Genomic DNA, 25,636 nt, shown 5'->3' on the forward strand with positions numbered 1-25,636 from the left:
AATTTACAAGATTTTCAAACCGAAAGGTACAGTTTTATAAAGTATTTATTTTGGTTTAAAAGGGGGCACAAAAAGTATAGAAACCTTGCTAGAATGCAGCCCACGAGCTGCAGAGGGGGAAACTTTTAGGTTGAAAGCCAAATTTCTGATGACAGGTTCCCTTTAAAGGGAACCTGTCACCAGATTTTTCCCTATTAAACTAAAAGAATCCCCTTCTGCAGCTCCTGGGCTGCATTCTAAGAAGGTGCACCTTGGCCCTGACTCCCCTTCCAGACCCCAAAAATAACTTTATAAAACTTGGCCGTTAGGTATGCTAATTACCTGTGTTGGCCAGATGGGAGGGTGTTATGATTCAGTGACTGAGGAGGATCAAAAATGCGGAAACCCAAAAAGTAACCAGAGTGGCTGGAACCTTAACGGACTGCAGACCTAATCCTGACACACAACTAGAAGTAGCCGTGGGGCGTGCCTACGATGACCTAGTCATCTCGATACAGCCGGAGAACTAAATACTCTAACAGAGAGAAATGTAGATGATTCTTTTAGTTTTATAGGGAAAAATCTGGTGACAGGTTCCCTTTAAAACCCAAGTCTGTTATCAACTTCCTGACCAGACTAATTTGTCATGTTCAGCTCTGCACACATCTGCTGGCAAGGTGGCGTCAGACTCTATTCAAACTACAGAATCTGAAAATCAACCATAGGCTTTTGGATTGTTCAGCCAGGATCGGGCATCGGCTGGTTCAGGTTCACTTGTCTGCAACTCTGCAGGAGTTAATCCCTGCAGACTGGTGAGCAGGGCCTAAATGCTCAGGTTGCTGATTGCCAAGTGTAGATGTCTCCTCCCTATATTAAGCACGCCTTCCTTCCTGCATGTGCCGATGATAGTTTCTGCGATCCTGGTCTTGGTGTTTCTTCTGTTCATGGTGAGACATGCTGCGCTTCTGAGTGGTGTCAGTGTTTCCCTATTGTGTGTTACTTCCTCCTATTATTTGTTACTAACGAGTACACATATTGTCTGTCCTGTGTGTGCTGAGTGTTGTGTGTATGCGTTTCAGTTCTCCCTTGTCCATGTCATTTTGTGGGGTTTTCTCTTTGTGTTTCACTGCCTGCCAAGAGGGAGAGTAATATAAGGCCCCGGACAGGGTTTAGGGCCATGCTGGGGGCTCAGACCTGGTTACTATTAAACCTACCTCCAAGATAAGATAAAACACAGTCCCAAGTCTGAGGGCCAGTTTAGGGTCACCTGTCATATCTCCATATACCCTGTGACACCATTTTACAATTCTGACCAGTGTCACTGCATATGATAACTCTGGAACGCTTCAATATTTTCCAGTGATTCTGAGATTGTTTTTTTCGTGACACATTGTGCTTCATGTTGGTATTAAATATTGGTAGATATGATTTGTGTTTATTTCTGAATAAATTTCACAAAAAAGTGAACATTTCGCAATTGTCGAACTTTGAAACTTTAAATTTTTATGCCCTTAAACTAGATAGTTATTTCCCACAAAATCATTAATACGTAACATTTGCCACATCTCTACTTTATTTTGGGTTAGGAGGAAGTTAGAAAGGTTATAATTTAATCAGTAATTTCTCATTTTTTTCACAAAATTTACAAAACCAATTTTTTTAGGGACCACATTACTTTTTCCCATAGAAGTATTGCTTTAGCCCTATTTTTTTCATTTTCACAAGGGTACCAAGAAAAAATGGACCATACATTTGTTGTACAATTTCTCCTGAGTATACTAATACCCCATATGTAGTGGAAAACTAGGCAGGGCTCAGAAGGGAAGCTATTTGAATTTTGGAGAGCAAAACTGTTTGGAATAGATAGCAAAAGCAGTGTTGCACTTGCAGAGCCCCTTGATGTGCCTAAATAGTGGAAAATCCCCACAAGTACCTCCATTTTGGAAACAAGACCCCTCAAAGAATTTATCTGGATGTGTGATAAACAACTTAAATCCACAGGTGCTTCACAGAATTTTGTAACAAAAATGTTGCTTTAACCTCCATTTTCTTCATTTTCACAAGAGTAATAGAAGAAAGTGAACCATACTGTCACGCTTCCCGGTCCCCGTGCCCCGCTCTCTGGTTCCCGTGGTCCGCTCCCCGCTTCCCGGCGGCGTCCCCGGCTCACCACTCCGGTCCCGGCCTCCTCTTCCTCGCCTGCGCCCTCCATGCGTCCAGCTCCCCGCTCCCGGCACTCCTCAGCGACGTGGGATACCCTGCCGGGCACCCCTGCTAACTCTGCACCGCTCCCTGGACTGGCTTCTGGCACACGGGCCTCGCGCATGCGCATTAGGGTGCGCGCGCGGTCATTGACCCTTTCTTAAAGGGCCAGCACCTTGAAACAGGAAATTGCATAGACAGGTACAGGGTATATTAGGATTCTCTTTCCTGGTGGGCGTGGCCTGTTCTACGTGTTTAGTGAGCTAGGAGTTCAGGTCCCCGTATTGCTTTGCCCTGTATTAACCCTGTCTGTCTCGCAGAGCCTGTCCTGCCACGCCAGCCGCTCCGAACCACGTCCATTCCAGTACCCTGACGGTGACTTCGGCGGATGTTCCACCACCTCTGCAGCTCCGCCAGTCTCCAGTCCCTGGCTCCGTTTGGTGACCCGTCCCATCGCTCAGCAGGTTCCGGATCCCGCCTGACCCTACAACCCGGCCTCGGACCCTGAGCCTCGTCACCCGGACTACCGTCCAGAACTCCGTGTGCTCAGCGACATCCACCTTTCCAGCTCCCCTACGGACTGTCTGGGGGCGTGGCAGCTATAAGTCCCCTTACTTGGCAGCCAGACTGGCTTGCAAAGTCTCCTTAAGGAGAATAGTGTTCCCCCGTGGCTACCAATAGTGCTTCGGCTGCCGTGCATCCAGACCCTCTGGCGGGGTGACCGGCCTGGCTGCCTCCTCAAGGGAAACCGGTGTATGGTCCAGTGTTTCCACCACCCGGACGTACTGAGTACAGGGACGCCCCATATGTGGTGTAAAATTACTGTTTGGGAGCACGCCAGAGCTTAAAACGGAAGGATCCCCATTTGAATTTTAGAGTGCCATTTTGGCTGGAATAGATTGTGGACGCCATGTAACATTTGAAGTTTTCTTGACATGGCAAAACAGCAGAATCCCCCCACAAGTGACCTCAATCTGGAAACTACACCTCTCATCTAGCGGTGAAGTGAGCAATTTAAAACTTAATTTGTTTCATGGAATTGTATAATATTGGCTGTGAAAATAAAAAAATACCATTTTAGGAGAAAATGGACCATACAATTGGTTATTATATAATTTCTCCTATTTTCGTCAATAAAAAAAACTACTTTTGTGGCACAATGTAAAGCTCAGAAGGGAAGGAACACCATATTGGAGTTCAGATTCAGTTGGAATCATTTGGGGGTGCCATGACACATCAGAAGAGCCTCTTACATGCCAGAAAAGCTGAACTCCTCATAAGTGACCCAATTTTACAAACTACACCCTTCAATTAATTGACCTAGGGGTGCAGTGAGCATATTAATAGCACAGGTGTGCCACAGAAATGTATACCATTCAGTGGTGAAGAAAAAATAATTACATCTTTCTCACTAAAATGTTTTTAGTTTTAAAAGGGCTAATAATAAAAAAAATAGACTACATAGCTTCTGTGTTATTTTTCCTGAGTGCGCCAATACCCTCAATGTAATTGAGAACTACTTTTGACATACAGTGCAAAGCTGAGAAGGGAAAGAGTACCATATTGCACTTTAGATTTTGCTGGAATGGTTTGTGGGTGCCATGTCACATTGGCAAAGTCCTTGAGGTGGCAGAACAGCAGAAAACCCACAAATGACCCCATTTTACAAACTGCACCCCTAACATAATTTAACCTGGGGGTGCTGTGAGCATATGGACACTACAGGTAGGTTACAATATTTTATATTATTGGGCGGTGAAGAAAAAATACAGTAACCACATTTTTACGACTAAAATGTTGTTTTAGCTCATATTTACACTTTTCACAAGGGAAATAGGTGAAAATGCCCCCTAATGTGCTACACAATTTCTTCTAAAAGTGGCCATACCCCACATGTGACTGTACTGTACTGTTTGGCTACACAGCAGGGCTCAGGAGCGCTATTTTACTTTTGGAGCACAGATTTTCCTACAATAGTTTTCGGACTACATTTGTAGAGCCCCCATGTGCCAGAACAGCAGAAACCCCCTCAAGTAACAATATTTTGGAAATTACACCCCTCTGGGAATACATATATGGTGTGCGTGCAGAATTATTAGGCAAGTTGTATTTTAGAGGATTTTTTTTATTATTGATTAACAACTATGTTCTCAATCAGCCCAAAAGACTCATAAATATCAAAGCTTAATATTTTTGGAGCTTGGAGTGTTTTTTTTTAGATTTGGCTATCTTAGGAGGATATCTGTTTGTGCAGGTAACTATTACTGTGCAGAATTATTAGGCAACTTAATAAAAACCAAATATATTCCCATCTCACTTGTTTATTTTCACCAGGTAAGCCAATATAACTGCACAACATTTAGAAATAAATATTTCTGACATGCAAAAACAAAACCCCAAAAATTAGTGACCAATATAGCCACCTTTCTTTCTGATGACGCTCAGCAGCCGACCATCCATAGATTCTGTCATTGCTTGATCTGTTTACGATCAACATTGCGTGCAGCAGCCACCACAGCCTCCAGACACTGTTCCCAGAGGTGCACTGTTTTCCCTCCCTGTAGATCTTACCTTTTATGAGGGACCACAGGTTCTCTATGGGGTTAAGATCAGGTGAACAAGGGGGCCGTGTCATTATTTTTCCATCTTTTAGAGCTTTACTGGCCAGCCACGCTATGGAGTAGTTGGATGCATGTGATGGAGCATTGTCCTGTATGAAAATCATGTTTTTCTTGAACGATACCGACTTCTTCCTGTACCGCTGCTTGAAGAAGTTGTCTTCCAGAAACTGGCAGTAGGTCTGGGAGTTGAGCTTCACTCCATCCTCAACCCGAAAAGGTCCCACAAGTTGATCTTTGATGATACCAGCATATACCAGTACTCACCTTCACCTTGCTGTCGTCTGAGTCGGAGTGGAGCTCTCTGCCCTTTACTGATCCAGCCTCTGGCCCATCCATCTGCCCATCAAAAGTCACTTTCATTTCATCAGTCCATAAAACCTTTCAAAAATCAGTCTGAAGATATTTCTTGGCCCAGTCTTGACGTTTTATCTGTTGTTTCTTGGTCAGAGGTGGTGGTTTTGCAGCCTTCTTTACCTTGGCCATGTCCCTGAGTATAAAAACTGTGGAAATAGAAAGTGCAATAGGGTCTTACCCGGTATATACCGAGAGAAGTGGAAGATTTGCACTCACCTCAAAGAGTTGTGCCAGTCACAACTCCTGTATAAGCATGTGGTATTAAGGTGAATTCTGCTGCAGCCCCCGTGGTAGATAACAGAGAGTAATAATGGAGAAGGGGTTTTATGCCGCGCTATTCACCAGGCACAAGGACAAGAAGATATTCAATGTTCCTTTATTGTAGCTTGAGTCTACTCGTTTCAGGAGCTCTGCTCCCTTCATATCTCATATGTTAATTTTGTGCCTTATGTCCTGATGAAGGGAGCAGAGCTCCTGAAATGCGTAGACTCAAGCTACAATAAAGGAACATTGAATATCTTCTCGTCCTTGTGCCTGGTGAATAGCGCGGCATAAAACCCCTTCTCCATTATTACTCTATGTCCCTGAGTATGGCACACCTTGTGCTTTTTGATAATCCACTAACGTTGCGGCTCTGAAATATGGCCAAACTGGTGGGAAATGGCCTCTTGACAGCTTCACGCTTGATTTTCCTCAATTCATGGGCAGCTATTTTGCACCTTTTTTGCCCAACACGCTTCTTGCGACCCTGTTGGCTATTTGCCATGAACGCTTGATTGTTCAGTGATCACACTTCAAAAGTTTGGCAATTTCAAGACTGCTGCGTCCCTCTAAAGACATCTCACAATTTTAGACTTTTCAGAGCCCGTCAAATCTCTCTTCTGACCCATTTGGCCAAAGGAAAGGAAGTTGCCTAATAATTAAGCACACCTTATATAGGGTGTTGATGTCATTACACCGCACCCCTCCCCATTACAGAGATGCACATCACCTGATTTACTTTATTGGTAGTTGGCTCTCAAGCCCATACAGCTTGGAGTAGGACAACATGAATAAAAAGGATCATGTGATCAAAATACTCATTTGCCTAATAATTCTGCACACAGTGTAGACAACACCCATGGAATCAAATGTAGCGAATGTTGCACAATTAAAAATTACAAATAAGCCCCTGTAGTGCCCAGTGCATTGTAGTATCCATATATTGTGCCCAGCTTGTGCTTCTGGAGACCTGCACCCCAGGGGAGAACACAGACTGCAGGGGGCCCCTGTGTAAGAAATCTTTATGGAGCCCCCCTTCACACCACAAAAAAATTATGGAAACGTATCCACTGTCAGGTTCCTCAGCGCTCTATACCATGGGTGAACACAGATGAGATACAGAGGAAATACAACCAAAAACAGCCGCACCATAGACATAATAAAAGAGGCTCCCACTAACTTGTTTACTGATGGAAAGTGTATATGGAGTGTAGTGCGAGTGTGACAATATCCTCACGCACAGCCGCTGTCTTCGGTGTCCAGCGCTGTTCTGCTCCTCTTCTCAGTGATGTCATCACTCTACAGTGTCTCCAGGTCACACTGCTCTGTAGGATCCAAAAGTGACTTTCACAATGCAAATCTATGGAGCGTCAGAAAGAGGTTCAAAAAGAGGCTTTATAGACTTTGTAAAAGAGATTTCTGGCTTGGAGTATGGTGTGACCCAGGATACTGGAGAGCAGTGACGTCAGTGGAAGACCGGCGGTAGGTGAGTATATAAATACATTCACACTACATTACATCCATGTACACACTCCATCAATAAAAAAAGAGAGTAGGAGGCTTCTATAGATGAATGTATTCACCTATATGCTCACATGTGACTTCATCAAATCCGGCCTTGTTCACTCTTATAATGGAGCTGAAATAATATGACCATATCGGTGAATACTGGATGTACACAGATAAATATGTGACGCCCTGGGCAAGCCAGGGGTCACAGGTCATAACACCACCACACCCTACACCCCAGTTAGGAACACCAAGGCTAACCTAAAATCCTTGTTGCCTTCCTCCAGGGGCTGATGTCCACACCAGGGGGTGGGCCAGGCGGTTGGCTCCACCCACCGAGGAGTTCACAGCCCTGGAGGCGGGAGAACAAGGCAGTTCAAGCCAGGGGAGTGAAGTAGAAGGAAGTGGTAGAGGAGCTTGAGAGAAGGAGTAAAAAGTGACAGTTAAGAAAGCCTGAAGCTGGTCCGGGTGTGTGACCCGGACTGAGACAGCAAGGTCAGCAGACGGCGGTGACTGTCTGCAGGGGTGACTGCTTGGAGGTTGCTGGAAGGACCGCGGACGGGTGGTGGCCCGGCGGTACCGGAGCGGTATACGAAGAGCAGTCAGCACCAGTGGCAGGGGCCTTTCGGATCCCGGCAAGGCTAGGAGTCGCCGTGAATTTGCCAAATCCGTTAGTGAAGGGGACCTCTGGGTCTCCCAACAAGCAAGTCCCGATTGAAGGCAACAGTCCAACCGTTACAGAGAGACACCGCCACCGCCAGGGCACCAGTTTCTCAGGGCCAGCGCCTGCGGGCAAAGTAGGGCTCCTCCGGCCCATATCCAAGCCGGGGAGCGGGTTACCGGTGGGAACCCATCACAACCATCATCATCTTAGGTGCAGGAAAAGGGACCGTCACCGTCAACTTCTGGGGAAAAGCAAGGGCAGCCGTCCGTGGGAACCGTCTTTCCAGCCGTGTGTTTTACCGAGAACTGTGTCATCGTCTCAGGCTGAGTGAGTACCACAGTGCCACAAGGCACAGCGCTGCCCCCGCGTCCCTGCGCCCACCGAGCCCTGCATCACCCACCTCATCACTGGGCCCCGGGACAACCAACCCCCTACCCACGGAGGGGAGGACTAACATCTAGCTGCTCCATACCATCACTCCCGGGATCCCCATACAGAGCAGCGGTGGTGTCAACAAATCACCACAACCGTGGGTGGCGTCACGGACAATAAACTATCCCAAAAACCAATCCCCTTTCACTCACGGGCGAGGAGCGCCGCTCGAGTCCCCGGGATCCGGCCCTTCGCTCGAGCCACCGAGCAGCAGCAGCAGGCCGCAGCAGCCGCAGCGGCAGCCGGACCCGAGCAGTGGGAGAGCGCGGCGTCCCCTCCTCCGCCCGCGTCAACTTGGCGTCACGAACAGGATCTTACCGCTCTGCCGTTGGGTAGAGGTGCGCCTTGTGACCGCCGGAGGTGTCCGGCTGGAAAATTTCAGAAGTCGCCATCTTTGGCGCGAAAAGTTCCCGCTCGAGCGTCTTCTCGAGTAGTAGAGGCGCGAAGGCCAAAACCCCGCCCCGATAGAGGAGGGGCCGGAAAGAGGCTAAGGGGGACGGAAACAAGATGTCTGCGCCCGACGGAGCCGCTGGAGGAGCGGTGGTTGCAGCCGCAGTGGCACCCGTGGATGGGAATGGGCCTGCCCAGGTCCCGGCCGCGCTGGCGGGAGGTGACGCGGCCCCCGTGCTCGCTTAGGTGATGCCATTCTCCTTGCCCTATGCGCCCGGAGCTACCTGGCTACCGCAGTATGACGGGAAACCTGATGCTTTACAGGTCTTCCGGAAAAAGCTTAACCCGTTGCTAGAACTGTACCCCCTGACTGATAAGCAACGTGCAGCGGTAGTGCTGGGCCAGTTAACCGGCGCGGCTGAGCAGGAGGCAGAGACCTGGGCCGAGGGGGACTGGTTCTCTGTAGCCACCATCTTTGAGAAGCTACAGACTGCCTTTGAGACCCGTACTGAAGCTGAGCTGAGGATGCAGTTTTACCAGTGCCGGCAACGGTCTGTGGATAGCATTCGGGACTATGCTTTACGTCTGCAAACCGCCCTCCGCACGCTAAAGCGGGTGAATCCTATCAATGAGGCGGACAGCAACAAGATGTTAGTAGAGCAATTTGTGCAGGGGATGAGGTCCCCTGAGGATCGCAAACAACTCCGGCTGTGGGCCCTAGAACACCCTGATGTGGACTTTGCCGTGTTAAAGGAACGGGCCATTAAAGCATTGCAGCCCCCAGCTTCAGAAATCTTGGAGCCAGCCCCGTGGCCCGTTGAGACGGCCCCCGTCGTGGTGGCCCCTGCCCTACCAACCTCTCCAATACCTACAGCCCCAAGCAGCACGATGGAGGAACTGGCAGCCCAGGTCCGGCGCATGGACGGAGACCTCGCCAAGATTCTCGCTGCACTCCAACCTTTGACCAGATCCCAGCCTCCAGCACAGATACAGCTTGCCGACAGCCCTGAGGATGTTCCCTGGATGCAGCGGAGAAGTGCTAACAACCCGCGGAGCAGACCTCCAACCTGCTACAAGTGCCGTAAGCCGGGGCATTACTTCCGACAGTGCCCGTTAAACGAGCAACCCCTGGGGCCCCGGGCCAATCCTCAGGAGTAGAACCCCGTGGCCCCCCAGACTGGCGGGACCGGTATATCGGGGCCCGGCCCATCATCCCCGTAGCTGTGGACGGCATACCGGTGATGGCTCTCTTGGACACTGGATCACAGGTAACCACCATACCATACACATTGTACCAGCGGTATTGGGGGATAGACGAGTTGGCACCCCCAGATACTAGTATAACACTAATTGCTGCTAATGGACTCCCATTGACCCAAGTGGGGTATAAACAGGTGGCTATGACAGTGGGGCAAGCTGAACTGCAACACCAGGGTATGATTGTGATCATGAATGAACCCAGTGATCATAACCCGAAGATAGTGCTAGGAACCAATGTGATGGAGCACTGTATGGGTGATGTGTTGGCCCTACTGCAACAGCTGGCTGCCACGGCGGCGGGGAGCCGACAGAGAGCTGTGCAGCGTGAGATCCGAGCCTTGATGTACCGCCAGCATGTAAACTCCACGGGAGGAGAGATTGGTGGAGTGAGAGTGATGGATGTTGCTCCGTTGATTGTGCCCCCTAGGAGTGAGATGATGATTTGGTGTAGGGCAGCAGTAGGGCCTCAGGGGCGTGACTACCCTGCCATGATGGAGCCCATACCCTCCGAGCACTGGCCCACTGTAATGGCCGCCCGAGGGGTGGTAGACCTAAAGAAGGGGAGAGTGCCCGTGAGGGTACTGAACTGTGGGGAGGAAGAGGTCAGGCTTCCCCGGTATGTCACCCTTGCCAAGCTGCTCACCCTGGATCTCCACACCATCCACGAGGCCACTCCCTCAGTTTTCCCACCTACTACCAGCACTCCCCCGCCTCAAGGGGAGGTAAATGAGTGGCACCAACAGCTACACGTGGGCACTGATGATACCCCTACACATCACAAAGCAGGGGTATACAGGGTGGTGCGGGAGTATAAACAAGTTTTCAGCAAACATCCACTAGACTTCGGGCAGATCAAAGGGGTCCAACACCACATCCCCACCGGTGAGCACCCTCCTATCAAAGAGAGGTACAGGCCTATTCCCCCTGCACATTACCAGTGTGCCAAGGATATGTTGAGGAACATGAAGGAGGCAGGGGTTATTCGGGATAGCTGTAGTCCCTGGGCCGCTCCGTTGGTACTGGTCAAGAAGAAGGATGGCACCATGCGGATGTGTGTGGACTACCGAAAAATTAATCAGATAACGCATAAAGATCCCTACCCACTGCCCCGTATTGAAGAGTCTTTGGCCGCACTGAGAACTGCAAACTACTTCTCTACCCTTGACCTCACCAGTGGGTACTGGCAAGTGGCAGTGGCCCCGGAGGACTGGGAGAAAACCGCCTTCACCACCCCAATGGGGCTCTGCGAATTCAATAGTATGCCGTTTGGGCTGTGCAATGCCCCTGGAACCTTCCAACGGCTGATGGAGTGCTGTCTGGGACATCTAAACTTCGAGACCGTCCTGTTATACCTGGATGATGTGATCGTGTACTCTCAGACGTATGAAGCCCATCTGGAGCACCTAGCCGAGGTGTTTGCGTCCCTTGCCAAATACGGGATGAAGTTGAAGCCCTCTAAGTGCCACCTGCTGAAACCCAGAGTGCAGTACCTGGGGCATGTGGAGAGTGCGGAAGGTGTCGCCCCCGACCCTGAGAAGATCACTGCCATCCAGGACTGGCCAAGACCAACCACCGTGAGGGAAGTAAGGCAGTTTTTGGGTCTGGTGGGGTACTACCGGCGCTTCATCAAGGGGTACACGAAGATGGCTGCTCCCATGCAAGACCTCCTCGTGGGACAGACCAAAGGTGGTAGACCCATCGGAGCCCCACTGGTGTGGGAGGACAGGCATGAGGAATCCTTCCATCAGCTGAAAGCGGCCTTGACTGGAGAAGAGGTCCTAGCGTACCCTGACTACGGCTGTCCATTCATCCTCTACACAGACGCCAGCAATGTGGGTTTGGGGGCAGTCCTGTCCCAGGTCCAGGAGGGAAAGGAGAAGGTGATTGCCTATGCTAGCCGAAAACTCCGGCCGACTGAAAGGAACCCTGAGAACTACAGCTCCTACAAGCTCGAGCTCCTGGCACTGGTGTGGGCTATCACCGAGTGGTTCCGCCACTACTTGGCCGCAGCAGAATTCACCACTTTCACGGATAACAATCCGTTGACTCACCTGGACACGGCCAAGCTGGGCGTGTTGGAGCAGCGGTGGGTGGCCAGACTAGCCAACTATGACTTCACAATCAAATACAGGGCCGGTCGTGTCAACATTAATGCTGATGCACTCTCTCGGATGCCCCACTCGTCAGAAGGAGGGTGCGAGGATGATGACCTCGAAGAGATCGAGTTGCCTGCATTCCACCGGCCACCAACTGAGAAGGTACATGTCCACCAACAACGGGTGAACCAACCTGGATCCGCTGCCCAGTCAGGAGTGGCAGGAAGCTCAAAATCAGGCGCCCGCTGTCCGCCTAGTCAAGACCCTGGTGGAGCAAGGTGCTGCTGGGATGGACCCTGCCGCCCCAGCTGAAGCCCAACGCTTGTGGAAGGAACGGACCCGGCTGTGTCTACATCAGGGGAGGTTGTACCGTGAGCTGATCAACCCGAAGACCCATGAGAAGATCCGCCAGTTGTTTATTCACCAAGCTGATGTACCCACTGTTCTGCAGGCGTACCATGATGGTGCCGGCCACTTCGGATGGAAGAAGCTGGAGATGCCGTTGAGGGAGCGGTTCTATTGGAGTGGGATGCGGGAGTCTGTGGAGGCCTGGTGTCGAGAGTGCGGTCCTTGTACGTTGAGGAGGAAGGATGAAGCCAGCCAGAAGGCTCCCCTACGCCCGATCATTACACACCAACCGCTGGAGCTGGTCGCCTTGGACCATGTAAAGCTCACCCCCAGCCGAAGTGGGTACACTTACGCTCTGACCATAGTAGATCATTACTCCCGGTTCATGGTGGTTGTCCCGGTCAAGGACCTAACCGGCCTTACCGCCGCTAGAGCGTTTCAAGCTTACTTCTGTCGACCCCATGGATACCCTGAGAAGGTGCTTACTGACCAAGGTCCAGCCTTTGAGGCGGAGGTGTTCCATGAGTTCTGTCAGCTGTATGGCTGCAAGAAGATCCGGACCACACCTTACCATGCTCAGACCAACGGTATGTGTGAGAAGATGAACCATTTGGTCCTTGGCCTCCTCAAAACGTTGCCGTTGGAGGAGCGGAACCTGTGGCCGGAGAAGCTGCCTGACTTGGTCGACATGTACAACAATATCCCATCGAGCTCAACGAAGTGTACCCCAGCATATCTGATGAGGGCTCGTCCCAGCCGACTGCCGGTGGACTTGAAAATGGGACTGGAAGCCCCAGAGACACTCCCCTCGACGGCTGAATGGGACACCCGGCGGAGGGTGCAGTACCGACAGATTCAGGAGTATGTGGAGAAGAATTTAAGTCGGAGTCGGGAACAACAGGAGCGGCGCTTCAACCAGACGGCGTCCGCAGGTCCTTTCCAGCCTGGAGATGTGGTGTTAAAGCGGAAGAGGAAGACCCACAAGCTGGATGATCAATGGGAACAAATCCCATACGTCATACAACCCACAGGATGGGAAGATGGAAAGGCCTACCAGATCAGTCGTGACCAAGGGGGCACTTTGGCCACGGTTTCCCGGGACCATCTGAAAAGGTGCCCACCAAGCATTGAGGGTGGCGGCTGAAGTACCAGTTCCTCCACCAGCAGAGAAGGCAAAAGAGGTGATCTACACTGTGATGGGTGACTTCCCAGCAGACTGGCCTACACAGAACGGCGCGGTGATTCTTCCAGTGATACTGTTCCCACAACCTGTGGATGAAGAAGTGGTGGAAGCGATCAACCGTGAGCCAGAACCAGTGCCAGTGCCCAGGGATGAACCTATGCCCAGCTCCCCTATGCCTCCGCCTGCCCCCCACGATAGCAGGGAGGAGGAACCGATTGTTCCCTCTGCCCCACTGCCTAGCCCCACTGACACCGGACCCCGGAGGTCCACCCGTCCCAACCTAGGTAGACACCCGTCCCCCACTTCGGTACAGGGAAACCGTTCTTTAAAAGGGGGGGGGAGGGGGAAGAAAACATGTGTGTTTAAAGTGTGTTTGAAAAGTTTTGCAAAAATGAGAATGATAACCGAAGATTTACCTGATTGTCTACCGTGATTGGAAACCGGCCGTTGCCGGCACCGTTGTCCCCGTGGGGACCGCTTGAAAAGTTGTTTGCATAGGAACTCCTATGAACAGGCCCGAGAACTCGCAGGGCAACCACAAACGTTAAGTGGGTTGTAAATAAAAATATGTTGTGCAGCTGACCGTAACCGCCTCCGGAGAGGCAGGTTGGAGGGGGGGCCCGCAGTGGAGCAGGCTGGGGCCCAGCCACCACAGGAATCGGTGGCTACCCTCTGGAGGGGAAGGACAGATCCCGCTCGGGTAACTTGTGCTGGACTGGGGTCAAGGGGTGCTGCCTGGGTTTTAGGGGCAGCATCAGGGCCAGGTTACTTGGGTGGGAGAGAGCGGCAGCCGCAACCGTTTTAATGTTTAGCAACGTTTAAGTACCGAACCTCCCGATGTGGGATGATGCCATAAGTTGTATTATGTTTACCTTTTATATATTTTTCAGAAAATAAAACCGGTGTTGGACGGGCAGCCCGCGGACGGTCTGCATTTTGCTAAGGGGGAATGTGACGCCCTGGGCCAGCCAGGGGTCACAGGTCATAACACCACCACACCCTACACCCCAGTTAGGAACACCAAGGCTAACCTAAAATCCTTGTTGTCTTCCTCCAGGGGCTGATGTCCACACCAGGGGGTGGGCCACGCGGTTGGCTCCGCCCACCGAGGAGTTCACAGCCCTGGAGGCGGGAGAACCAGGCAGTTCAAGGCAGGGGAGTGAAGTAGAAGGAAGTGGTAGAGGAGCTTGAGAGAAGGAGTAAAAAGTGACAGTTAAGAAAGCCTGAAGCTGGTCCGGGTGTGTGACCCGGACTGAGACAGCAAGGTCAGCAGACGGCGGTGACTGTCTGCAGGGGTGACTGCTTGGAGGTTGCTGGAAGGACCGCGGACGGGTGGTGGCCCGGCGGTACCGGAGCGGTATACGAAGAGCAGTCAGCACCAGTGGCAGGGGCCTTTCGGATCCCGGCAAGGCTAGGAGTCGCCGTGAATTTGCCAAATCCGTTAGTGAAGGGGACCTCTGGGTCTCCCAACAAGCAAGTCCCGATTGAAGGCAACAGTCCAACCGTTACAGAGAGACACCGCCACCGCCAGGGCACCAGTTTCTCAGGGCCAGCGCCTGCGGGCAAAGTAGGGCTCCTCCGGCACATATCCAAGCTGGGGAGCGGGTTACCGGTGGGAACCCATCGCAACTATCATCATCTTAGGTGCAGGAAAAGGGACCGTCACCGTCAACTACTGGGGAAAAGCAAGTGCAGCCGTCCGTGGGAACCGTCTTTCCAGCCGTGTGTTTTACCGAGAACTGTGTCATCGTCTCAGGCTGAGTGAGTACCACAGTGCCGCAAGGCACAGCGCTGCCCCCGCGTCCCTGCGACCCACCAAGCCCTGCATCACCCACCTCATCACTGGGCCCCGGGACAACCAACCCCCTACCCACGGAGGGGAGGACTAACATCTAGCTGCTCCATACCATCACTCCCGGGATCCCCATATAGAGCAGCGGTGGTGTCAACAAATCACCACAACCGTGGGTGGCGTCACGGACAATAAACTATCCCAAAAACCAATCCCCTTTCACTCACGGGCGAGGAGCGCCGCTCGAGTCCCCGGGATCCGGCCCATCGCTCGAGCCACCGAGCAGCAGCAGCAGGCCGCAGCAGCCGCAGCGGCAGCCGGACCTGAGCAGTAGGAGAGCGCGGCGTCCCCTCTTCCGCCTGCGACAAATACATGTGCATTACCCACACATATTCGCAGAAATACATAGTCATGACATATATACAAACATATTAGACAGACAGACGGATAGAGAGACGGATGGATAGAGCGATAGACCTTACCCTCTCTGCAGCTTCCCCTCCTCTTGGGGCCCGACTGCTGATTTCTCCTGCAGTAATTTCAGTGCAGGAGGGGAGAGTAGCTCCGCCATGGAAGGAGGAGAGCAGCTCCGCCATGGGAGGAGGAGAGCAGCTCCGCCATGGGAGGGGGAAAGCAGCTCCGCCATGGGAGGGGGAGAGCAGCTCCGCCATGGGAGGGGGGAGAGCAGCTCCACCATGGGAGGGAGAGAGCAGCTCAGCCATGGGAGGGGGAGACCAGCTCAGCCATGGGAGGGGGAGAGCAGCTCCGCCATGGGAGGGGGAGAGCAGCTCCACCATGGGAGAGGGAGAGCAGCTCCGCCATGGGAGGGGGAGAGCAGCTCAACCATGGGAGGGAGAGAGCAGCTCAGCCATGGGAGGGGGAGAGCAGCTCCGCCATGGGAGGGGGAGAGCAGCTCAGCCATGGGAGGGGGAGAGCAGCTCAGCCATGGGAGGGAGAGAGCAGCTCCGCAATGGGAGGGGGAGAGCAGCTCCGCCATGGGATGGGGAGAGCAGCTAAGCCATGGGAGGGGGAGAGCAGCTCCGCCATGGGAGGGGGAGAGCAGCTCCGCCATGGGAGGGGGAGAGCAGCTCCGCCATGGGAGGGGGAGAGCAGCTCCACCATGGAAGGGGGAGAGCAGCTCCGCCATGGGAGGGGGAGAGCAGCTCCGCCATGGGAGGGGGAGAGCAGCTCAGCCATGGGAGGGAGAGAGCAGCTCAGCCATGGGAGGGGGAGAGCAGCTCCGCCATGGGAGGGGGAGAGCAGCTCCGCCATGGGAGGGGGAGAGCAGCTCCGCCATGGGAGGGGGAGAGCAGCTCCGCCATGGGAGGGGGAGAGCAGCTCAACCATGGGAGGGGGAGAGCAGCTCAGCCATGGGAGGGGGAGAGCAGCTCCGCCATGGGATGGGGAGAGCAGCTCAGCCATGGGAGGGGGAGAGCAGCTCAGCCATGGGAGGGGGAGAGCAGCTAAGCCATGGGAGGGGGAGAGCAGCTCTGCCATGGGAGGGGGAGAGCAGCTCAGCCATGGGAGGGGGAGAGCAGCTCAGCCATGGGAGGGGGAGAGCAGCTCAGCCATGGGAGGGGGAGAGCAGCTAAGCCATGGGAGGGGGAGAGCAGCTCAGCCATGGGAGGGGGAGAGCAGCTCCGCCATGGTTGAACCTAGAATGTATGGGCTCCTTCCAGGTTAGTGGGCATGACCAGTTTGGTTAGATGGTGTGACCGGCTGTATACAGCAGAGGCCTCTGCTCTACTGGAGACGGAGCTGTGGGGCAGAGCCTCCTTTCTGGCTAGCTATGACACCGAATCTTCCTCTGCGCAGCCAGACTCAGCTTTTGCAGAGGCGACTCTTCCTGACTGCAGGCCCCTAACAGTTGAAGGAAGGGGCCGTGTCAGTTCAGCATAATCATATGCGTTCAGCTGATGAGGCCCCTGCTTCTCCTGATAGTACTCAAGCTCCAGCCGGCAAAGTAAACCCCATATGTTTTCATGTCCTTGGGGGGGGGGGGGGGTTTAGGCACATTGTGGTGCTCAAAAGAGAGGGGGAAATTTAGATTTGGGAGTGCAGACTTTGCTGTATTTCTTTTTAGTGGGAGCCATAGCACTTTTCCACAGCCTTTGTGCTACCAGTAATGTGGAAGCCCCCTATATTTCTGTTAACAGATGACTGACCTGAATGGGGACTTGTTTTTTTGAGGGCTGAGTTAATGGAGGCAATTTGTAGTACAAAACATTTTGGACCAGTCCATATTTATCCTGTGCTTTAGTCTGAGCTGTGGAATTAATAGTGCTATATTCATAAGTGTAAATTATGGTTATATTTGAATCATACATAAAATCTTAATGATGATACATATAAATAAATATTATGTACAAATGACGTCCAAACAAGAGATCAAGTCAGTGACATAAGGGTAATTCCACAAATACATATTATATATTGCCCATTGGGGATAATATAAGGGTAATCCCAAGAAGGATGGAGAAAGGTCAGAGTATTTCTGTTGCAAGTTTTACCGCGAAGGATGGTAACAGTGGTCGGTCTCAAACAAGTTCTCAATCTAGCCCAACGTACGTTTCAATAGATTTTCTTTCTTCTTCAGGGAGGAGGTGCTGCAACAGAAATAATCTGACCCCTTTGACTTTTCTCCATCCTTCTTGGGATTCCCCTTTTATCACCAATGGGCAATACACAATATGTATTCGTGGCATTACCCTTATGTCACTGACTTGATCTCTTGTTTGGATGTCATTGGTGCATAATATTTATTTATTTGTATCATCATTAAGATTTTATGTATGATTCAAATATAACCATAATTTACACCTATGAATAGGGGAACGTTATGGAGTAATTTGCTACAATAGTGGTCTCTATTTTTATCTATTTTTTAACTTAAAATGAACTGTCACCTTTGTCAAAATAAACTTTATATCTTTTTGCACTTTAAAAGCTTTTATTCTCTTCTCATGTTCGCAATATGATTATGAGCTTGTGTGGTGGGTGGCCGTCTGATTACAATAGGGCCCCCCGCTTACTTTGTATGGCATTGTGGAGTCTCTAATAATTATTTAGATGTTGTATTGCAGACTTCTGACACTGAACTTTAAGGTGAGGACGCAGGAGAGGTTTTGTTCTGATGATTCTTCCATGAAGGCCATATTTATGCAGGTCTCTTTGAACAGCAGAACAATGTACCACAACTCCAGAGCCTGCCAAATCTTCATGAAGGTCTTTTGCAGTCAGGCGAGAGGGAGTTCTGATTTGCCTCTTTAGCAATCATATGAGCAGATATCACAGAAATATTGCTTATTGTTCTACACCTTATCTTTATCTCCACTCTTCCTGTTAACTGACATTTCTTAATTACATTTGAAACTGAAGAAAGGACAACTTGAAAATGCTTTGCTATCTTCTTATAGACTTCTGCTGTGTGGGCCTTGACCATTTTCAGAGTGCTAGGCAGCTGCTTAGAAGAACCCATGGCTGATGTTAAATAACACAAGATTAGTGTCACACGGCGTTTTGCTTTAGACTCACCAAGTGTCATGGCAGCATCAGACGCTGTTCAGATCACAGACTCTGAAACTCCTCAATATACTTTCTCTGGTGCTTCTGAGTTGCATTGACAGGCTCGAGCGGCAACCATCTGTGTCTTCATTAGTTATCGTACCAGCAGGTGTTAATTTCTGCTAGCCTGCTGGTTACCTTTTTGATCACATGTTGTAGAAGACTTATCACAGGTACTCCTCACCTTTTTAAGATGGAGGAATTTGTCTTCTAATGTCGACTATTTCTGCTACACCGTTTTGTGTGTTGTGGTTTTCCAGTCTGGTGATTTAATGCGTGTGGAATTCCTCCTGTCATCTGGTTATCTCCTGCCTGCTTTAGTTTTCCTCCTTATCCCTTGTCTGATTCCTCTTTGTGAGCAAACTGTGTGATAGGAGTTTTGGTTCCCCTGTTCTTCTATCACTGTTGGTGTTTACACGCTCCTGTCCCGCCCCATCCTTTAGGAAGGGAGGGGGCACTAGATCAGGACTGATCAGATGAAGGGGTAGGAAAGCGGCCCAGACATCATCACCATCAGACATATCTCTGGGTTCAAGGACAGCTAAGGCTCCCTATCCTGAGGACTGGTTTAGAAGGCCCAGTCCTCTGTTATCCCCCGCAATCCCATGACAGTTAGAGCAGGCTAGGTTTTTATAAAGCTGAATGTCATGTTGTACAAAGGGCTGGTAAGATGTAGTGCAGCATATTCCCCACTAGGTGGAAGCAGAGTAGTGAAGGAGAGCTAAAGTAACACTGTAACAGAAAGGAGGCTGCAGTAAAGCAGAGTAGCTTCAGCAGGCAGTTCACCGGCGATCCACCAGGGGGCAATAGAGTAGTCGAGCAGTCAGGGTCTAGCCAGTGCAAAGGGAGGATTAAAATCAGGTGAGAAAACAGAACCGAAGTCAGATGCCGGGAGATCAGGTATGCAGAGGGAAACACAAAGGGCACAGGGAAAAGAAGACAAGACAGGAGGGTGAAGAGACACAAACACGGGAAGGAGGATGAACCAGGATGGGTAAACAGGGAAGTCAGGGACTGGGACAGATGGACGAACGGGGGAGAGTACAGGTCAGGGCACAGTAACAAAGAGTCAGATCAACCAGGAAATCTCACCAGAGCAAGTCAAAAGCTGCAGAGCAAAACTATAATCAGCACGGGAATGCAAGTGCAGCGACCAGATATAGTGTCTCCTGAAACCGGAACGAGGCTGATAAGGGTTAACCCCTGACATGACCAGGCCGGGTCTAGGAAACTATGGAGCAGAGAATACCGGTCCTGGATCCTGACACTGAGAAATTTACATCACCCTGCCTTTCCTAACAAGATAGTGAAGAAGCCATAACCCTAACAGACTCATTCATGTCTGAAACCTTGGTCAAAGTTATCTGACCACACAAATCTCCAAGGATGCCCACATTTTTGCATCAGAGCATTTTCCTTCTTGAAATTATTAAAATTTGAAAGAAATTTTTTTTTTTTTGCCTAAAATACAAAGCAAATGTGTCATCTTTAACTGTGTGCCTTATAGAGATCAGTTCATCTTCAACTTGCTTAACTATTCACAATAAGGGTATGTGCACACGTTGCTTTTTTTTCCGCGCGGAAAAAAACGCACCCTCTGGCAGAGGGGAGAATTGTAAACAATGCTTTTTGAGAAACAACGCATCGAAAACGCATGCGTTTTTCATGCGTTTTTCATGCGTTTTTCATGCGTTTTTCATGCGTTTTTTTAGGTGCGTTTTTTAAGACTTGTCAGTGATAATAAAGTTGGTTGAACACAGACCTTTGGAAAAAAAAACCTGTGATGTCATTTCCTTCTCCACATTCTGTTTGGATAAATGGGAGGGCTTGGAATGGAAGGAGCACCATTTGAATTTTGGAAAAGTTGAAATAAACTTCGCGCACCAAGCCCCTTAGGTACCTATACGTCAGAAAACCCCCACAAGTGACCCCATTTTGGAATCTGCACCCATCAAGGATTTTATTCAGGAGTATATTAAGCATTTTGAATCCACAGCTACTTCACCCAAAATGTTGCTGTAGCAACAATATTCTCACTTTTAGGCCCGCTTCACACGTCAGTGAAAAACACTGACGTTTTTCACTGGCGTGTAAAACACGCACATGTCCCTCCGTGTGCCGTGAATCACGGCACACGTGGGTTGTCTAAGTGCAATCCGGGCTCCGTTCTCCGTGGCTCGTGATTGCACTTAGAGATTAACTCACCTGCACCCGCTCCCGCTCTCCATGGTGCTGATCGCTCCCGCGGTGCAGCATCCGGCCGGCGCTGACCCCCGCAGCAGCTGCTTCCGGGTCGGCTGTGTCGTGCATCATGAATATGCGCGACAGTAATCAGCCGGCACAGAAGCAGCAGGCTGCACGGGCTGCAGAGGACATCGCTGGACGCCGGGTGAGTTAAAATGTTTTTTATTTTAAAAGCACGTTTTTTTCTGGCACGTGTTTCACGGATCACACCACTGCGTGGTCCGTGGGACATCAGTGATGCCAGAAAAAAATGGACATGTCTCCGTGCGGCAATCACGCACACGCGGGTACGCCGCACGGAGACACGTGCAGTGAAAAATCACTGACGTGTGAGCAGACCCATTCATTATAATGGGTCTGCGTATGTCAGTGATCCTGGTACGTTTAAAAAAAAGCACAAACGTCCCAGAATCACTGACGTGTGAAAGGGGCCTAAGGCTATGTGGCCATGATCCAGCGACACAGCGTCTAGTACAGTGTCAGCCTCCTGCAGCTGCCCATGCCCACGATTTGGGTTCAGGCTGCTGTGGAGCTCTATGCTACCTGCAGAGAACACTCTCGTCTCCGCAGCATAAATTGACATGCTGAGGCTCGGGAAGCCACGCTACCGGTCAGTTTATGCTGCGGAGAAAAGAAGCACAGTGGGCATGGGATCTCCAAAAATCCTTCCACTGTGCTTCTACTGCACAACGCAGCGTTATGGATGCAGGGAAAACACTCAGCGCCCATAACGCTGCAAACCCTGATTGTGGACACACAGCCTAAAAAGCGTCAATGGATGAAGGGATGTCAAATATATAGAACGTCCTACCCCCGCCTGCATATTCTAAGCTGGCACCTTTAGTACCTTTCATGTGGCACTAAAGGGTGCCTAGCTTAGTATTTATCCAATAAAAAAAAAAAAAAAAAAAAAAAAAAAAAATGAAAAAAATGGCGTGGGGTCCCCCCTATTTTTGATAGCCAGTCAGGGTAAAGCAGACAGCTGTAGCCTGCAAACCACAGCTGGCAGCTTCATCTTGGCTGGTGATCAATTTGGAGGGCTCCCCATGTTTTTTTTTTTATTTATAAATAAAGAATAAAAAAAAAAATAATGTGGGGTCCCCCCAAATTAGATCACCAGCCAAGGTGAAGCTGACAGCTGGGGTCTGGTATTCTCAGGGTGGGAAGAGCCATGGTTATTGGACTCTTCCCAGCCTAAAAATAGCAGGCCGCAGCCGCCCCAGAAGTGGCGCATCCATTAGATGCGCCAATCCTGGCGCTTCGCCCCAACTCATCCCGCGCCCTGGTGCGTTGGCTAACGGGGTAATAAATGGGGTTGATACCAGATGTGTAATGTCACCTGGCATCAAGCCCAGCAATTAGTGATGTCACGGCGTCTATCAGACACCCGACATAACTAATTGACAGTAAACAAAAGCAAAAAAAGACAACAAAAAATGTTTTATTAGAAAAAACACTCCCCAAATCATTCCCTTGTTCTCCAATTTAATAAAAAAAAATGGGTCCGCAGAAATCCATATGGATGTCCCACGTCGCCTCTGGACCTTCTAGAATATGGGGGCACGTTCAGGAAACGTATCCCCCATTTTCTAGGAGGGCAGACCCTCCATTTGAGGAGAGTGGGTGCCAAAAATCTGCACCCACTCTCCCCGGGTCACAGCTGCAGACTGCCGAGCAGCCAGCACAGCTCACACTGAACACAGTGCTGGCTGTCAGCTGCTCTGCTCATGTGACCGGCCAGCGTGCACTGAAGGAGGAGGGGGCCGCGGGGGATCAGCGCTGCGACCGGACAGGTATGTATGACACCGGGGGGAATTGGGGGTGACCGGGCAGGGCCTGGGGAACAGTTTTCTGTCGCATGTGTTATTGCACATGCGACAGAAATCATAGGAGCAGGGCGGCCGGTGCGCTACTGTGCGCGCGGCCATGTTGGATTTTCGGGAGGGGGGTCGGGGGTCGGGGCGGGCACTTTGGCGACACCGGGGGTTTGCCAGGAAGTGAGGTCAACAGGAAGCCTCTTGACCTCACTTCCAGGTAAATGCCTGCGTTCTGGCGTGCCGACAAAGGCCGCGGACCGCAACAAAAAAGCAGGTCCATGCGGTGTAGCTGCGTTCTGACCCCACATCATTGATTTCAATGGGGGAGAGAACGCAGCCACAACGCACAAAAGAAGTGACATGCTGCTTTTCTTTCCGCACCGATTTTTGGCATCCAAAACGCTGCGGAAAGAAACGCAGCATGTGCACTGATTTTTAAGCTTTCTCATACACTTTGCTGGGAAAGCTGAACGCATGCAATTTGCCACTGAAACGCTGCGGTTCAAAACGCAGCGTTTCCGCGGTAAAAAACGCATCGTGTGCACACAGCCTAACAGTAATTTTGACAAGGGATGTCAAAACGTTTTCATGCCACTGTACATCAAAAAAAAAATTTGTGACATTTTGAAAATGTGCGACTTTTTTCACAAATAAGGTTTTATAAAAAATGAACATGATTTTTTATTTTGCACTAAATTTAATAACCGCCTGTGCCATTTTGAAAAATTTGATGTAAAAAAACAGCAACAAAAACCAAAAGCCAAAAAATAAAATGAAATACAAATGATGAATTGGGGCTACAGAACTGCATTTTTATATCTTTACATAGAAATCCACGTATCCACATGTTTATTCAGCATAATCACATCTTGAATTCTTTTTGTATGATTATCATTTTTCATACTTAATGCTTTGTAAACATTAAACAATATTACAGATAAGGAAACCGCTCTGAAAAGCTTCTGAACACTTTGTATTCTGAGTAATGACGTAGGCTTAGATATACATAATATGGTATACCATGTGACTTACCCCTTTAGAGGGTCCTCTGATACCAGAGTCTTGGGGCTCTCCAGTTCGGAAGACATATTTCTACACTCTCACTTTCCAGGTGTTTAAGCTTTTCTTTTTATTATTACAACGCAGAAACCTAGTGGGCAAGATCAACATTACAATTGAAATGTATATTATTATTATTATTATAGCACAATTTATTCCATGGCGCTTTACAAGTGAAAAGGGTGTACATAAAAACTAGTACAACAATCATGGACAATACAAAGCACAGATTGGTACAGGAAAAAAGAGGACCCTGCCCGCGAGGAGAGAGGACCCTGCTCCCGAGGAGAAAGGATCCTGCCCACAAAGAGGAGGGAGGACCCTGCCCCTGAGGAGAGAGGACCCTGAGCCCAAGGAGGAGAGAGGACCCTGCCCCCGAGGAGGAGAGAGGACCCTGCCCGCGAGGAGGAGAGAGGACCCTGCCCACGAGGAGGGAGGACCCTGCCCACGAGGAGGAGGGAGGACCCTGCCCACGAGGAAGAGGGAGGACCCTGCCCCCGAGGAGAGGAGGACCCTGAACCCAAGGAGGAGAGAGGACCCTGCCCTCGAGGAGGAGGGAGGACCCTGCCCCTGAGGAGAGAGGACCCTGAACCCAAGGAGGAGAGAGGACCCTGCCCTCGAGGAGGAGAGAAGACTCTGCCCCCGAGGAGGAGAGAGCACCCTGCCTGCGAGGAGAGAGGACCCTGCCCCCAAGGAGGAGGGAGGACACTGCCCACGAGGAGGAGGGAGGACTCTGCCCCCGAGGAGAGAGGACCCTGAACCCAAGGAGGAGAGAGGACCCTGCCCGCGAGCAGAGAAGACCTTGCCCCCGAGGAGAGAGGACCCTGCCCCCGAGGAGGAGGGAGGACCATGCCCGCGAGGAGAGAAGACCCTGCACCCAAGGAGGAGAGAGGACCCTGCCCCTGAGGAGAGAGGACCCTGCCCACGAGGGCTCACAATCTACAGGGAATAGAGGTGTATAGGAGAAAGGGTTTTTTCGCCACGCTCACACCACACTGCTCGGTTATATAAATATATGACTATATTTATGTTCTATTTGCTTGCTGTCCTGATGAAGGGGGCTGCGTCCCTCAAAACACGTTAACCTTTGCCTACAATGGAACAAAAAGACATAAATTTAATACAATCGAGCAGTGTGGTGTGAACGCGGCGAAAAAAACCTTCTTCATATACACCTCCATGCATTAACCTCAGGGAGCTGCAGCTTACCACTTTATAGTCAGCTAAAATAGGGGTTGTGACTTTCACAGCTGCTATAGGTGAGTGATTCTGACATATATACTTAAGTGGTTTACTGGTTAAGACCCTATTGCGCTCTTTTTCTTCTGCAGTGTTGTCTCTTTAGTCTAGAGGGAATGGGTGAGGGTACAATAGGTGAAGACAGTGCTGGTTGCGCAGTGGTGTACTGGACTGAGGCGGGCTTTGCACGTTGCGACATCGCAAGCCGATGCTGCGATGTCGCACGCGATAGTCCCCGCCCCCGTCGCAGCAGCGATATCCTTGTGATAGCTGGCGTAGCGAACATTATCGCTACAGCAGCTTCACATGGACTCCCCTGTCCTGCGTCCCCCTTATTAAGAGGGCGGGTCGTGCGGCGTCACTGCGACGTCACACGGCAGGTGGCCAATAGGAGCGGAGGGGCGGAGATGAGCGGGATGTAAACATCCCGCCCACCTCCTTCCTTCCGCATATCCTACGGAAGCCGCGTTGACGCCGGTAGGAGATGTTCCTCGCTCCTGCGACTTCACACACAGCGATGTGCGCTGCCGCAGGAGTAAGGAACAACATCGGACCGTCGCGTCAGCGTAATTATGGTTTACGCCGACGCTGCACCGATGATATGATTACGACGCTTTTGCGC

The 25,636-nt window shown here is 50.7% G+C and overlaps 1 protein-coding gene across 3 annotated transcripts in view; it reads right to left on the bottom strand.

Moving 5' to 3' along the window:
* Window positions 1-25,636, bottom strand: part of GANC (glucosidase alpha, neutral C) — a 594,745-nt gene that overhangs the window by 554,588 nt on the left and 14,521 nt on the right. For all 3 annotated transcript variants that reach the window (XM_075331191.1, XM_075331189.1, XM_075331190.1), the window contains exon 2: window positions 23,749-23,866. In XM_075331191.1, the coding sequence (XP_075187306.1) occupies window positions 23,749-23,804 (56 nt within the window). In that variant the 5' untranslated portion in view covers window positions 23,805-23,866. The remainder of the gene's footprint in view (window positions 1-23,748; window positions 23,867-25,636) is intronic.

This window comes from Anomaloglossus baeobatrachus, chromosome 12, assembly GCF_048569485.1.
Source record: "Anomaloglossus baeobatrachus isolate aAnoBae1 chromosome 12, aAnoBae1.hap1, whole genome shotgun sequence".
NCBI lineage: Eukaryota > Metazoa > Chordata > Amphibia > Anura > Aromobatidae > Anomaloglossus > Anomaloglossus baeobatrachus.